Raw genomic sequence first — 15,024 nt, forward strand, 5'->3', positions numbered from 1 at the left:
CAGGCGAGCATATATTGGTAAAAAGTACTGACATCCACGCCCGCTTTTCTAATGAGAAGGTAGCTATAAAGCCAACCGGTTTGTTCATTTCCATCCACCTTGAAAAAGAGAGAATACATGTAATTTCTCTCACTGGAATGGTGTTCAAATCTAAAAGAAATCCCTCCATAAAATTTTACTGACGTATTTTTACTAACACACTGTCTCAAAACTATTTCAATTCACCAGGGATTTTTTTCCCCCTTTAACTTGTACTAGAGAAACCTAGAGGGGAGGAAAAAAAACCTTAGAGTTTATTGAGAGGATGTTTTTCAACTACGTAAGGAATATTTTTGTTTTCATCGTCGTAAAATTGGTCACAGTCCAAGGATACCAGAGTCAACCTAAAAAGAGACACTCTAGGGCTGGCGAGATGGCTGAGCAGGTAAAGGCCCTTGCCACCCAAGCTTGGAAACCTGTATTCCATTCCTGGGACGCTCGTGAAGGTGGAAGGAGAGAACCAACTTCACAAAGTTTGTCCTCAAGCCAACCCGCCCCCTCCCACATGTGCCAAGATGGGTGTGTGTACGCATGTGCACACCGTAACAACAATAAACAGTCGTGTTGTAGAGACAGCTTGGAGTGGGCTGTTTGGCTATAGCCTAGGCTTCAGTAGCCATCGATGGCTTAGAAGTCATATACGCCACTCTGAGAGTTGATATTATAAGTCTTTAATCATTCGCTTGAACAGTAATATCTAAAAAGCTCTAATTTCGTGAGGAGAAAGTAGCAGATGTTACAACTTGCTAAAAGGTGTATTGCAGGGGAATTGTCTAAGAAATCTGTGTTCTCCTGACCTGAGAAAGGAGGGGGCCAGTAGATGCTCCTCCTGAGAATTACCAGGTCAACTTGGGGGGCCCTCAGTCACTCCCCTCCTTATTTTCCAGTCCTGCGTATTGGTCTGTGTTTCTGAAGTGGAAGGGTTCCCTGAGAACTTAGGGTGACCGGGCCTCTCGCTGTACATGGAGCCCTCTGACTGACCCTGCTGGACTGACTGGCAGTCGGCAAACTCCTGGGACCATTTGTCTCCACCTCCCCAGCACCAGGGCTGCAAACCAAGCAGGCTACCACACCCGGGTTGTTACACACACGCTGGGCAGCCAGCCTCGGGTCCTCATGCAGGTGTGGCAAGCGTTTTAACAACCGGGTCATCTCTCAGCCCAGGGTTTGCATTTTGATGACTTAACCTGTATTAAGTATTGTCTAAAATCAAAGGCCTTTTTATCCATCCTCTTCATTTGGTTTTACAGCAAATGTATAAAGTCGATACTTATAATTCCATTTCCTAGGCAAGAAAACTGACAGTTTCAGAAGTTAGATAGTAACTCAGGAACCTAGTTAATGAACAACAGAGCCATGCTCCAGCCTCCGTGTCAGTCATTGACACGTAAAGTGACACGGTGGGAGAGAAATGGAACACAGGAATCAAAATGATAAGGTTTTCTAGGCATGTCAGGTGTAAGACATGAAGTTAGAAGTGAAGCAGTCTATAAAGACTTTTATTAAGAATACCAATCCCAAAGTCATCTGTCCACATGGAATTACAAGTTGAAGGTATAAACACAATCAAGGTGAAAGAGAGATCAAGGGCAGACCTGCTGAGTGTTCATGTCACAGGGGTACACCAGGGGAAGACTTGTTTAAGTCAGTATGGAGCCAGTGGCCTCCAGGGTAACAGTTTCAAACAAAATACATTCATCTCACATCTCTACGTGTTGTAAAGTCTGATTTCAGTGTAGCGTGTGTCTCTACCCCCACGCTCTTTCAGGTTGTAGTCAGACTGTAGGCTGGGTTTGGTGTGTTTTCTACGAGCTTAACTGGTAGTATGTGCTCCTAGCTCGCACGTGGGGTTCTGACGGGCCTTTCTCTCACCACATGGGCCTCTCCAGGGGACTGCCTGATATATGGTGTGCCAGCTGCTTTTCCCCATGGCAAGCAATACAAGGGAGAAATCTGAACAACCAAAATAGAAGCTCAAGCCTTTTATAACCTCAGATGAGAAAAGACATTCCATGATGCCCGCCTTATGCTTCCCATTATAAGCAAGTTACTAAATCAAGCCTGCACTCAAGGGGAGGGGAATCTATAAGGGTATTATGGATGAATACCAAGAGGCAGGGATTATTTTGAACCTTCTCAGAGGTATGCCACTACATGCTGGCTTATTTTGGCTTAAGTATGTGTGCATTGTAATGATTGTGTTCACTCCAGGACCCACGCTAAGAGCACTATTTAGTATGTTTCTATGATCCCTACAAGGAACGGCCGCAGATGACATCGGTGCTCTTGAAGCTGAGTCCAGGCAGCATTGCGTCTTGACTGTAGCCACATTTTATGGTTGAAAGCAGTTGCAAGGGACCAGAGAAGAGACACTCTACAGTAACACTCGATATTCACTCAGGAGTTGATGAGGGCAGCTAAAAAAACAACAGGGTACTAGGGGAAAATAAAAAACAAAGACAAAAAAAAAATCAGGCGAATTCCCAGAGGAGGCTAAAGGCAATGAAGCTGAGTGGCTAACGTTGACAAATACCACTACATGTAAGAGGACGAGCCTCCATAGAGGCAAGTGGATGAGGTTATTCAAGAGATGCTCATGACCACTGGATAATGTTCATGACACACATCTGCCACACTCCATTCGCTCATGTGTCTATCAATATACAGACCATGAATATCACCTCGCCGTGATTGTTAGGACTTGTGCTGCTTTAGACAGGGCTGCTCACTTAGCTCTGAGACTTCGCCTCCCCTCCGTGGAGGTATAGTAAGAGCTGGATCATCCAGTCATTGTGGGGTTTTGTTCCTTTGCTTGCTTGTTTGTTTTTCTGAGGCATTACAATACTCTCTTCCATAAGGTGTGCCATTTTACAGCCTTATCAAAAGTTCATATAGGCACTAGGTGTCTTCATCTCTTGCCAGACAAATCATAGTCTCAGACTGCGGAGCAGTCCGGGTGGCCATGGGCTGACACTCCTTAACGCGGCGCATGAATTCGCTTGACCACGTCACTTCCTTCCCGACACTTGGAATTTGCACTAAACAGAACCCATTCCACTCTTCTAGTGTCCTGCCCCATGATGGCATCAGCTCCATTCTGTTCTGCAGCCACACGCTGTGTGCACCTCTGAGCTCTGACAGAATGTAGCGGGTAGTCTAGAAGACACCAGCACTTTGGGGGAAGGTTTGGGAAAAGCAAACCCTGGAAGGAGAAAAATGGAACATGAGGAGGAAGGGGGAACTGTGGTCAGTATGTAAAATAAATTTAAAAAATTAATTAATTAGTAAAAAATGAAATAAATTTAAGAAAAGTCAAGCACACGGCTCTCGACGAAGAATACATCAAATACTTTTCCGTGGGGTCCAATCTGCTATCCAACTCCAGATAGAAGAATTGGGCTAAGCCGTCTTTATTTGCAGATGTATTTTATTACATTCATTTTCCCTCTGTTTGTCTACCCTGTAGCTTTATTGCACCACTGCTTAGTAATTTCTGGGGCAATTTTGACTTTTTGAGTTTGTTGCCTGCCCACTCTCCTCTCTCATTAACCCCATATATGGATTATATATGAAACCCAAAGTGTATGTAAGCGTCAGAGCTCACTAAACACCAAACATTGGCTGTTTCAACGTCGATAGGATCCTAAGGCTAAACAACTCATTGTCTTCTGTTTTCAGGGAGATATTAAGTAACATGTGATATCAATGGATGTGATTCTCATTAATTAGAATCTTAAGTGGAAACAGAATCCATCTTGTTGATACTTTTGTAATGATTGTGTATGCATGTGTGTGTGTGTGTGTGTGTGTGTGCACGTGTGTGTTAAAGCTGTTACCCATCTGGCAAACAATATAATAGCTCTCCTAACACAAACGGCCTTTCACTTTTTCACGTTTGATATCTGTGTACAATCCCATAGGTTATCTCTGTCCTTCAAAGTCTACTAAAACCATTACTATGATCAAATCGGTCATTCAAGAAAATTAATGTCCTTTTTAATATTAAACTATGACAGTGATGGTAAATTATTTCTCACGGAACTTTACTCCTATGGATTACAAGTGATGGTTTGTATCTCTGCTAAACCAACCAGAGATTTCAAACGTCAGGTGTTTTAATGCACTCAGTGTGTGTCGCCTACCAAACCTGCCCCAGCAACAATGAGTGCTGGAGAGTATTCCTAAATTGTGATCATGAGTCCAGGCAATCTGTAGCCCACTGCTCTTGCCAAACATTGAAAAGTATCCCACCCCATACTAAGGAAAGACCAAAAATTCCAAAGTTGAGCTGTGATTTCTGCTGTATGTGTGTGGTTTTTGTACCCTGGTAAAGTTGAAAGCACAGAAGGCAAACCATTCAAAGCCAGAGACGTCTGTATCGATTGTTGTGAGCTGGAACACACCTGTCACGCCTTGCCGTCTGCAGAAACAGCTCCCTCTATTTTCTTTGGAAATTGCTGAAGTATGTAAAACCTTGAGGAGTGTGCGAAGCGATAAATATTTAGAAAGCTCCTGACATTTTGCCGCTCACACACTATGTAATTTAATGCAAAATAACATATGAAGATATACCCCCTTGAAAGATGACGACCTGTGAATTCAAAGGTTCTAAAGTCGGTATCTGAATCCATGAAAATCAGAGTTTAGACAGAATCACTGGGAGGCCGTAATTTAACCAAGGAGTATGCAGTTATGCATTTATAACAAATATGTACCACAGGCATCACTATGTTTGCTGCATCTCTTACTAATATTGCACATTTATATTAGATATTATTAACCGGATGTGGTACTGATAACAATATCCTAAAGTTATTGACGTTTTAATACACCCCATCTGACACATATAGTATTGATAGACTTTCACTTACCTGCTCTTCATGTATTATATGAAAATTTATTATTTAATAATAATTAATATGCTCTTCATTCTTATCTATTTAATTTTCATTTTATTTTTACCTTTTTTATAAATTACTGTCTTGCCTGCAAAAGTGTTTTCTTACATTTTCTGAAGTTGGAAATATTGCCCATTTTAATTCATTGATTATTCATTGTTAAAACAGATAATTATTGAAATGTCCAAGGTAGCCTTAGTCCTAAGCGTAACTCAAACCCATGTCAGATGGTTTATACCCACCAGCTCCAGAGAAGGCAGTGAGTGTCCCTTCTGGAGTCATGGGCACATTTAGAGATACACTCATCCATGTAATGTTGGAATAAAGGCATCAATACCGTCAGCATAGACTTCTCCCTAGTGTTAGCTACCGCCATCTTGACCAAAAAGGTGGCTTTTCCAGCCAGTTGGCAGCCTTGGAACTAAGGGGAATATTTATTAAAATGTGCTGTGGTCTGACTAGACAATGCCAAATACTTTCATAATATGGAACCTAGAGCTAGAGTACATAAATGAAATTCTTCTACAGCAAAAAAAGAAAAAAACATGCCAAATGCCAACTACACTTTATATGCTCTTTGAGAGTCCTTACATTAATTAAATAGGCACACACCAACCCTTTTTTTAATGTAAACATAATATTTATCATTAATTTTTCAAAGATAGAATACTAAACTAAGGATTGAACAAAATCTACATATATCCCAAGTCACTGCCCTTTGCCCTGTTGTATTATATTTTTCTTACTCTTATTATTTGGATATTTAATAGAAGTTATCTGTTGGGGCAGTTAGCACACTACCTCTGAGAGAAGGTTTCTGAGAGCATCTGTCTTTTTCCAAATCACTTGTAAATCCCAATATAGATAATGATAGAAACGTCAAAACACAGTTGTTTTTTCCAATGCACTACTGTGGTCATCATAGGGTTTCCCGGGGAATATGCAGTCTCCCGGAGAAATATTCTAAAGTATGCTCCACGGAGTGGAGGTGAATGTCTCGCCGTTGTTAATGGTTAATATGTCAGTCACATAGTCTTCTAAATATTTTAAACAAATTGATAAAAATAATGTACTAAAATTTAATTTATGTTGGATCTATATACTTATCATCATATCACATAGTTTTTAGTTATATTTTCTAAATAACGTAAACAAAGAAGGAACATTGATAAACACACAGAAATATAGTAAACATGTATGACTTACAAATTTCTGAAGTTATCACTCCCAATCAAAAGCCCACATGAATTACTCGATAACTGCATGTTGCTTGATCAGTGATATTGCTGTATCATACGCTCTAGCTTCAAAACTTGATCATCTTAAAGTGTTGCACTTTTTCCCTAGGCGTGGTGGCACATATGATCCCTGCACTAACTAGAATACAGAGACCGGTGGACCTCTGTGAGTTTGAGGATAGCCTGGTCTATGTAATGAGTTCCAGGACAGCCAGGGAGATATAGAGAGACCAAGGTTCAATGACTTTTCTTTTGTTTTACACATCTAAATCCTCTGTGGTCCTCTCATACGCCATCAAGTTCCTCTGTGAAACATGGTTTTGCCTTGATCACAATCCAATGGAAAACATCACGGTTTTCAAGAACGTGAGTATTAGTAACAGTGTGATCAATCTTCGTATGACCTTGGGTCAAAAAGATTTGGCAAACGCCACTTCAGAGAATTCTCCAGCTTTCCTACGATGTGCAACCCAGAGTAATTACTGTTTCCTTCTTAAGACCATCCTGGTACCAATTAGCGGAGTAATGCTAGATCATTATGGGAGTGCGGTCATCGTCCACGGCACCGCGACATAGATGGCGTGCGTTTGAGGAATTCTGGTTTATAATTTGTGTCGCACAATTACCCCTGTTATTTCATAAGATGGAAATTGGAACTTTCCGTATGAGTCTTGTTAGAAGCATGCTAAGCGCTTGCCTTTGGAGCTCGGAGCGGCAGACCTTTAAACGACTTGTGTGCTTTCCCCTCAGCAATGCATCTCTTTGGCCTCAACTGGCACTTGCAGCAGACTGAAAATGACACATTTGAGAACGGGAAAGTGAACGCTGACCTCATGCCAACCAACACCGTATCGTTACCTTCTGGCGACAACGGTAAGAGAGAGAATCGCGGAGCCTGCGCTTTGTTTGAACGTCCTTCTTCATAAACGTGGTTGTGACCGTGCTTGCTTTCTGCGTATGTGGGGAAGGAGAACGGCTTGGCGCTGCTATGCATCATCTCTCATGAGCATTTTTTTTTTTGTTAATTTACTTGAAAAGTTGGACATTCACGCTTTTATTACAGGAATACTGTACTTGTCTGCCTGCGGGGGGGGGGGGGGGGGGGACTGGCGACTTAGCTCTTCTGCCTTTTATTGTTACGAGCATGAGTTTTGTTTTGGGCAGGCAGCTGGAGCACAGTTCAGAACGTCACCTCTCGTGGCACCTTGGGTATATTAAGTTTTCTTAACTGGACTGGTACCTGGAGTTGGGATACCTTATTAATCTTTCTATAAAAGTTTTTAAATATGAACTACATTAAAGGATTATAACTCACTGACCTTTTCCGCAGTTGCCCTTTCTCCAGACCTTTCAGACTTGGCACTTTGAGGCAATAGAGACTTTTCAATCATTTGTCTCTGAATAATGGAACCGAAGCAGCTAGACAATGCTGGATTTCATTTTCCCAATATAAAACCCCTCAAAAACGGGCACGTGCATATGTGTATCTGTGTTGCTCATAGTTCCATGTTGTTTGTGTGTGTGCAGGTACACTCCTCAGGCCCTGGTCCCCTCTGACACTTGAAGAATGTCATGATAGGTTATATCTCAAAATAACCTGCCATGTGCCATTCTCTTCTGTCACGTGATGAATTGCTTGCTTTAAGCCATTTTCCTTGGCTCTTCCTCCATTTCCTCTCTGGGATACGCGCACCGCACTTTCCCACCAGCAATGTCCCGCTCACCTGCCTCGTTTCCTTGCGAGACTAGAACCAAGGCAGGAACTCTTTTCAAAGCATCTCTTATCCACGCTTTCCTTTACTGCCGGGCTAGGGATTTGAACACGTTCTCACCACTAACCTCTCATCTTTTATCTTAGCAATAATTCTCTACGACAGCGGTTCTCAACCTGTGGGTCTTGACCCCTTGAGGGAGGATCTGACAACCCTTTCACCGGGGTCACCAAAGACCGTCTGCCTATCAGATATTTACATTGTGGTTCATATCAGTAGCAGAATTGCAGCTAGGAAGTGGAAATGGAAATACTTTTATGACTGGGGCATCCCTGCAACATGCGGAGCTGTATTAAAGGGACGCAGCATCAGGAAGGCTGAGAGCCACTGCTCTGTGGCACTTCTCTCCCGTCTTAAGGGGACTAAAGGGGTTTTATACCTTACACTTTTCACAATGCTAATAAATACCCCCTCCATATGGAACCTTTTATACAAAGAACTCTAATTCGGTATTTGCCATGTCACCACAGGGCAGCACCGTAGGGTGGGTTAATGGCAGAGAAGAAAATTTTCCTAATTGAAAGGGGCAATGCCAAGTTTCATACAGTAAACTTTAATTAGCGTAACTGCCATGCATTTTTATACATTGGTACCATGTGTGAGTAGATCAAGAAACGACACAGGAATTAAGATCTACTTCTTTGTGCTAATTGAAACTGAGACTATCTCTTAAAGCTAATGATCACCGCAAAGCCAGTGAAATAGTACTTATTAATTACAGAAGAGATTATTTTTACAAATAACAAATCGTAATTATTAAGAGTTCCATGTTTGCTGTGGACGTTTTGTTTATCATTAGCGTCCAAACTCGTTATTAAGATGAAAATACAACTAGGGTCGATGAACTCAAAATGTGGGATGCAGAGAAAGCTACAGGTTGACGCTCACTTCAGGCTCAGCCGTGGCCCCTGACGTTCATCTTCCAGGGAATGTTAGACCACATCAGCATCCCTCAGTGCACATGAGCGCATGTTCAGTTCTGAGTCCTTCACCAGCTGGTTGCTTGAGCAAAGTGAGTAGTCGTTCAGGTTTGCAAGGGCATTTAGAATAACTCTAGAGTAGAGTATTCTATTTATATCATATCAACTCCGTAGCACTAGAAGCACAAAAAGGACTACAGTTTCTATATAGTATAATCTCTAAGAGATGTCTGAAAACAGCTGCTAACCTGTTGACTCTCATAGCAATGAGAAATACATGTCCATCAAGCCTGCACAACCAGGCACATGTACATGTATACGTATATGTGTATATGTATGAATGAAACTGCTAAATTAATATTTGTCTTCACTTTGATAAGTGTGCTCCAGTGCTTTTTATTTATTTTATCTTCCTCATTCAAAGCTGATTATTAAGTAATTCCATAGTTTATGGAGAGCTAAAGCTTCAAAAACTACTTCTCTTACCAGACACATAGCTAACATTTGCCACTGAAATAGTATAAGTTTATCCATAGGAGTTATTCCCTCATTGTATAAATAAATCTTTCCCAAAGTGGATTGGTAAAGTCCTCCCCTCCCCGATTCGTTTGTGAACACTGGAGAACTGGCCCATCAGCCACCCAACAGAACCATGGTATTGATGGAAATTTCAGTTCGGGGGAAAAAGAAAATTAAAAAAAGGCTACATCTTGACTCTGACTTTGTTGAAAATTTGACCTAAAAAGTCACTTGCCTACTTTATTATTTCTCAAATAGTCCAAAGTCCCATCCATGTTGTAAAGAACAATTCCTTCTGTTTTTCAAGTGAAAACTCTTGGTATTTAGTTCTTCAGAGAGATGGGAGGAGACTATTTGCAAGAATGGAAACCTATAATCTGGCTCCTCTAGGAAGACTTCTGTGAGAAATTTACAATAGACGTGAGCCATCATCCACCACTTCAGATTTGCTAGCTGCCCAGACAAGCAGGTTACATGATCGCTTTGAAAATTCTGATGCCCCAGCCTTAGAGAAAGCCTTAGAAGCTGCCACAGAATTCACCAGAAGAATTAACTGTCATCATGCCACGCATGGTGAGGGATTACTCCCCGGGCTTACCATGCAGTCCTCTTACTCCTGGGGCCCTATTTCATTTGTATCTGGTAATCGTCACTCAAGAAACAATGGCTGCATTAATGACTCCATAATCTTCCTGCTTGCCTTCGGTCCTGCCTGCGCCAAAGCGCCTCAGAGGCAGTTACTGCCTCAAAGGAGACTCCATATTACAGCGCTGCCCTCTGCTCATTGTTCCCAACGCTTTCCAGGGCCGTGAACCGTAGGGTGGCAGAGCCGAAGTGTGGGTAGGGTCTCTCGCAACACTAATAGAAATGGACAGAGCGGATAAATAGGTAAGATTAAAGTTTGGGTCTCAAATAGCTTCCCTCTAGAAGCTGAAATTACTCCCTGGACCAACAGATTCATTTAGCCTAATGTACTGGAAAGAATTACACAGGACCACACTCAGATGCTGGCTCCCTCGCTTACTTACTTTATAACCAGTTACTTAACCTTCTGAGCCTTGATTTCTTCCCACGTGAAGAGGGACTAATAACACCTTCCTCTTGGCATACCAGCCTCAGCAGCCTGGCTCCCCACTAGACTTCCCTACAGTGTTCTATCATCCCCACTCCCCCACGGTTATTTCCCATCTCCCTAATCTGCCCCTAACTCCATCTCGCGTTCCATTAAATCATGTCCTCCAGAGGGCATGCTCTGGGTTTCCTATGAGCAAACCTCCACTCATACATATATTAGTTGTTCGTCTCATGTTGGAACAAGATACCAGACAAAAGCAACTTACAGAAGGGAGGGTTTGTTTTGACTCACAGTTTGACGGTACAGTCCACCATGACGAGAAGGCGTGGAGTGAGGTGGCAGGGGCGGCTGGCCACATTGCATCCCAGGGCTGTTGGCTGCTTTGCTTCCATAGTCAGGAAGAAGACAGAATGGAATGTTGATGCTCGACCCACTTTCTCCTTTTTGGTTCAGTCCTGGACCTCAGCCTGTGGGATGGTGTCACCCATATTTAATGTAGTCATTCCTACTTTGATAGCCCAATCTAGACACTCAGTTGCAGACATGATCAGAGATTTGCCCTCTGGCTAATTCTAGATCTGACTGGTGTACTAATCAATCATATAAACCTTCACAGTGCGTATTTGTGTATCTCCCCTTTCACCATTCGCCCAACATTCGAGGGTTTCCTTCACTGGCCCTCTAGATCCTACTCTGTATCTTATATGTCTTTTTGAATGCAGTCTCTCCAGTGCAGGTGCTGGAGAGGTGCCTGGGTGCTTAAGAGCCAGCATCCCTCCAGTAGCCAACCCACGGTCCATCCCTAGCACCCATGTCAGCCAGTCACCACCGGTTGTAACTCTAGCTCCAGCCATCCAGCGCCTCTGGCCTCTTGTGAGCACATATCCACGCACAGACTCACACATGTAGGCATTAATTTAAAATAATAACAAAATAAGTCTTTAAAAAAAAAAAAACCTCTCTCCAGTATGCAGATACCAGCCAGCCAGCATGTGGGCATTCCATTGTTCCTTATATTTCATGGACAGTAAAACGCCTTGACTTCTTCTTCAGCTCTCACCTCTGCTCTGCCGTTCCCTTCTTCCTCACAGGCAGCTTCGTAAACATGACATGTCGCTTCCCTGGATCCATCTCGTCTTTCATGCGCTCCTGTGACGGTCTTGTCTCTACAGCATTCCTTTGCCATAGCTGGCCTCTGTCACCGCCACCTTCGAAACTCAGGATTTGTGGTCATCCATGGCTGCCGAGTGCACCATTGAATAGGCCTCTTTTTCTCAGACTTGAGAGCTCTTATTTTTTACTATTCCTCCTTGGAATACTCATTCTCATAGAATGTACAGTGCAGCACCACACTGACCAGGTCTTTATTCGAGCTCTCGGGCAGCATCTGTTTGTTTATCCAGTGCCTTCCCTTTCGCCTGGCCACTAACCATCTCGGGACCCTCGTCTGTCACGCAATCACACTCGATCATGTCCGCGCTCGTCTTTAGTCATGGTCCGTGTAACGTAGACTCCGTCAGTAAGTACATCCTAGGTTACGTTCCTCAGCGCCAGACATCAACTATATCAAACCAATCGGTGCTTCTTTGGAACGTTTCCACCGGGATGTCTTCGTAGCCTAGCAAATTCCAAGTGTCAAAAACCGAGTGCATCAACTCCTTTGGTTTTTCTAGTACTACACAAGAAACCGTCGCCAAGTTCACTGGTGTACAGAGACTGTTTTTCATCTCTTGCAGTCCTGTCGGTTGTCTGGGCAGTTCATATATTTTTGGCCGCGACTTCTCATGCAATTGCCTCCAGATGTCTGAGGTTGCCTGAAGGCTCCATTAAGCTGGAAGTCCAAGACGGCTCACGCAAGTGGCTCGCGGCTGATGTTATATATTTACTTATGCTCAGCTATGCTGTGGCTGTGGGAAAGAGCATTTGAACACAGTCTTCCATGTGGTTTAGGTTTCTCAGAATGTAGTAGCTGCTTCTAAGGAAGAGTATCCCAAGAGGGCTCATTCTCATTGACCTACGCAGAAGCTCAAGGCTTCTTCTGACTTAACATCGGACATTCTAGCACATTGGGAAGTCACATAACCTGGCTAAGTGGCAGAGTGCTTGCCTAGGATATATGAGACCCTAGTTCAGTCTCCAACTCCACAAAAGTATTTAAACTGAGGTCATCCAACCTTCACAATAAGGGGGATTAAGCTTCCTTTGTTTTCATGAAACTTTAAACTTTGTTTTAAACTTAAAATTCTGTTTTAAGTTAAGCCAGAATTAAACTTCCATTCCTTTTGTTGTTGTTGTTAAGTTAGGCAACTTGGATTTTAATTTTGTTTTTTTTTTCTTTAACAGTGTTTTGTTGTTGTCTGTTTGTTTTGGTTTTGTTGTTGTTTGGTTTTTCAAGACAGGGTTTCTCTGTGTGTAGTCCTAGCTTTTTAGACCAGGCATTGTAGATCCTCCTGCCTCTGCCTCTGCCTCCTGAGTGCTGGAATTAAAGATGTGTGCCACCATGGTCCGACTTCAGTGTTTTTTTAAATATATTTTAACTAAAACATTATTAATTCATTTACTCCCTCCCCTTTTCTCCCTCTAACCCCCTCCCCCCAATCCTTCTCATTTTCACCTCCCTCTCAAATTTATGGCCTTTTTAATTATTATTATCCCTGCATATATGTTTATATACATTGATGTGTATGTATATCTTTCTAAGTCTATTTTTGTCTTTTATATGCATATGATTTTAGGACTGGTCACTTTGTATACGATAAATAGTTAGGGGTCTCTTCCTGGGAGAGGCTAATTCTTCCTCTCTCTCAGCAATGATTAGTTATCTGTAGCTCTTTGTCTAAGGGTGGAACCCCTTGACATGTCCCCCTTCCATATTAGTATGTATGTTTATATTGCCATTGATGCTGTCTTGTTTATGCAGCATCTCCAGGAGACAGTCTCCTAGAGGTCTCCTGGCACTTAGACCCTGTCTTCTGAGATGTTCCCTGAACATTGGGTACAGGAATTATATTCAAGCTGGTGTTCCCATAGTCCAACTGCATTGTGTACAATTGCTCCTTTCCTGTATAATGCAGTGTGTGTGTGTGTGTGTATGTACACACATTAAGTGAAGTTATGCCCCCCCAGATAATGCTCCCCCAGATAGCCATAGACTATCTAACAGAAGCCCAGTATCAAGCATGAGTAACTTCCATTTGAGCTTTTGGTCAGGGTAGTCCAAGTGATTCCTGGAAAAAAAATATAGACTGTTGATGCTGCCCTTTGTTTTTCCTAAGAGACTGAAGGTGAGTCTCTATTGCTGAAGTCACTGGACACTTAGGACAAAGGTCTCCAATTACTTGAACCATATATAACCTAAAAGCCTCCTTTCTGCTGGTCTAGTCTCCATAGTACCAGAGAGAACCGTGCAAGCTGCCGACAGAGGGAAGCAGCAGTCCCATTCCCTTATGGAGCCTATAAACCAAAACTCTGACCAACATGGCAAGATCTCCCAAAGGAGCAATAGTGGGCACCCGTACCATGGCAGCAACCAACAGCTCTCCTAACTGGACTTAAGGCCCACTCAACAGGAAGGAAATCATGCCTGCTACTAGAAACCTAGCCAACTACCCAGGACTAGTGAGGACACACACTGTAAAAGAGAACCTATGGCTGCCACTTCGCTAGATCAACATAATCCCTTAACTGCATTCTAAATCTAATACCCACGGATCAGTGCAGCTACCATCCCCCATTAAAAGAGCTTCTGTGTAACAAACAGAGATGTTACAGAAAGTTCCTCTTCTTGATCGTGTACACCAGGAAACACATTTTACAGAGCATGTGGAGTAGAGACTGTGGTCATCTCTGGAAAACACCATCGTGATGCATCTTTCTTTCCCAATCTGCCTCTTGTTCAGGGATTTCTCTGTCAGGAGATAACACTTAGTTGCCTGGTTCAGGAGTGTAGTGGGAGTTATATATGAATCCTATTTTCTTATATCTGTTGGACCCACTGGCAAACGCCAACAATTCTAACTTTTCTCACTGATTTGTCCCCTTCAACTGGACTGCAGCAGCCCCCGTTTATGAGGTCTCTGCCCTCGTTCATCAGTTCTTCAGACACAAATATAACAGTACCTCATCTGACCCCCTGTAGTCACCTAGGTTCTATCCACATGCCTTTAGATGACGTAAAAGTCCCGCCACACTCTGTCTACTCACCATATCCTTACTACAGAAGCAATACAGCAGCGAGATAAAGTCTAAGGCTGCAGCCAAACCCGCCTGGCTTCCTAGCCAACCCCGGATGATTCATGTCTAAATTACTTGAGACAGTTCCCCTAGGTTCTTACTGTCTACATTTTCTTTCAGATGAAAGAACTGAAAGCAACTCATGGAATTTTCCTGATAAGCTAGTTTTTGAGTAGTACTGTAAATGTTGTGTAATACACAGCACATGGTTGGAAAAATATAAAGATGTTTACTGTTACTATGCCTTCTTTGCTGAAACGTAAGGCAGAGATTATCATTTTCCTGCTACTCCTACAAGCTATTAGCGTAGTTTTTCACCTAGATTATTTC

General features: G+C 42.6%; 1 protein-coding gene across 3 annotated transcripts in view; it reads left to right on the top strand.

The window, feature by feature from the left end:
* Tenm3 (teneurin transmembrane protein 3) overlaps positions 1-15,024 on the top strand; it is a 606,148-nt gene that overhangs the window by 455,701 nt on the left and 135,423 nt on the right. For all 3 annotated transcript variants that reach the window (XM_050147272.1, XM_050147274.1, XM_050147273.1), the window contains one exon: positions 6,926-7,048. In XM_050147272.1, coding sequence (XP_050003229.1) covers positions 6,926-7,048 — 123 coding nt within the window. The remainder of the gene's footprint in view (positions 1-6,925; positions 7,049-15,024) is intronic.

This window comes from Alexandromys fortis, unplaced genomic scaffold (genome assembly GCF_014885135.2).
Source record: "Alexandromys fortis isolate MF-2015 unplaced genomic scaffold, M_Fortis_MF-2015_v1.1 scaffold_32, whole genome shotgun sequence".
Classification (NCBI taxonomy): domain Eukaryota; kingdom Metazoa; phylum Chordata; class Mammalia; order Rodentia; family Cricetidae; genus Alexandromys; species Alexandromys fortis.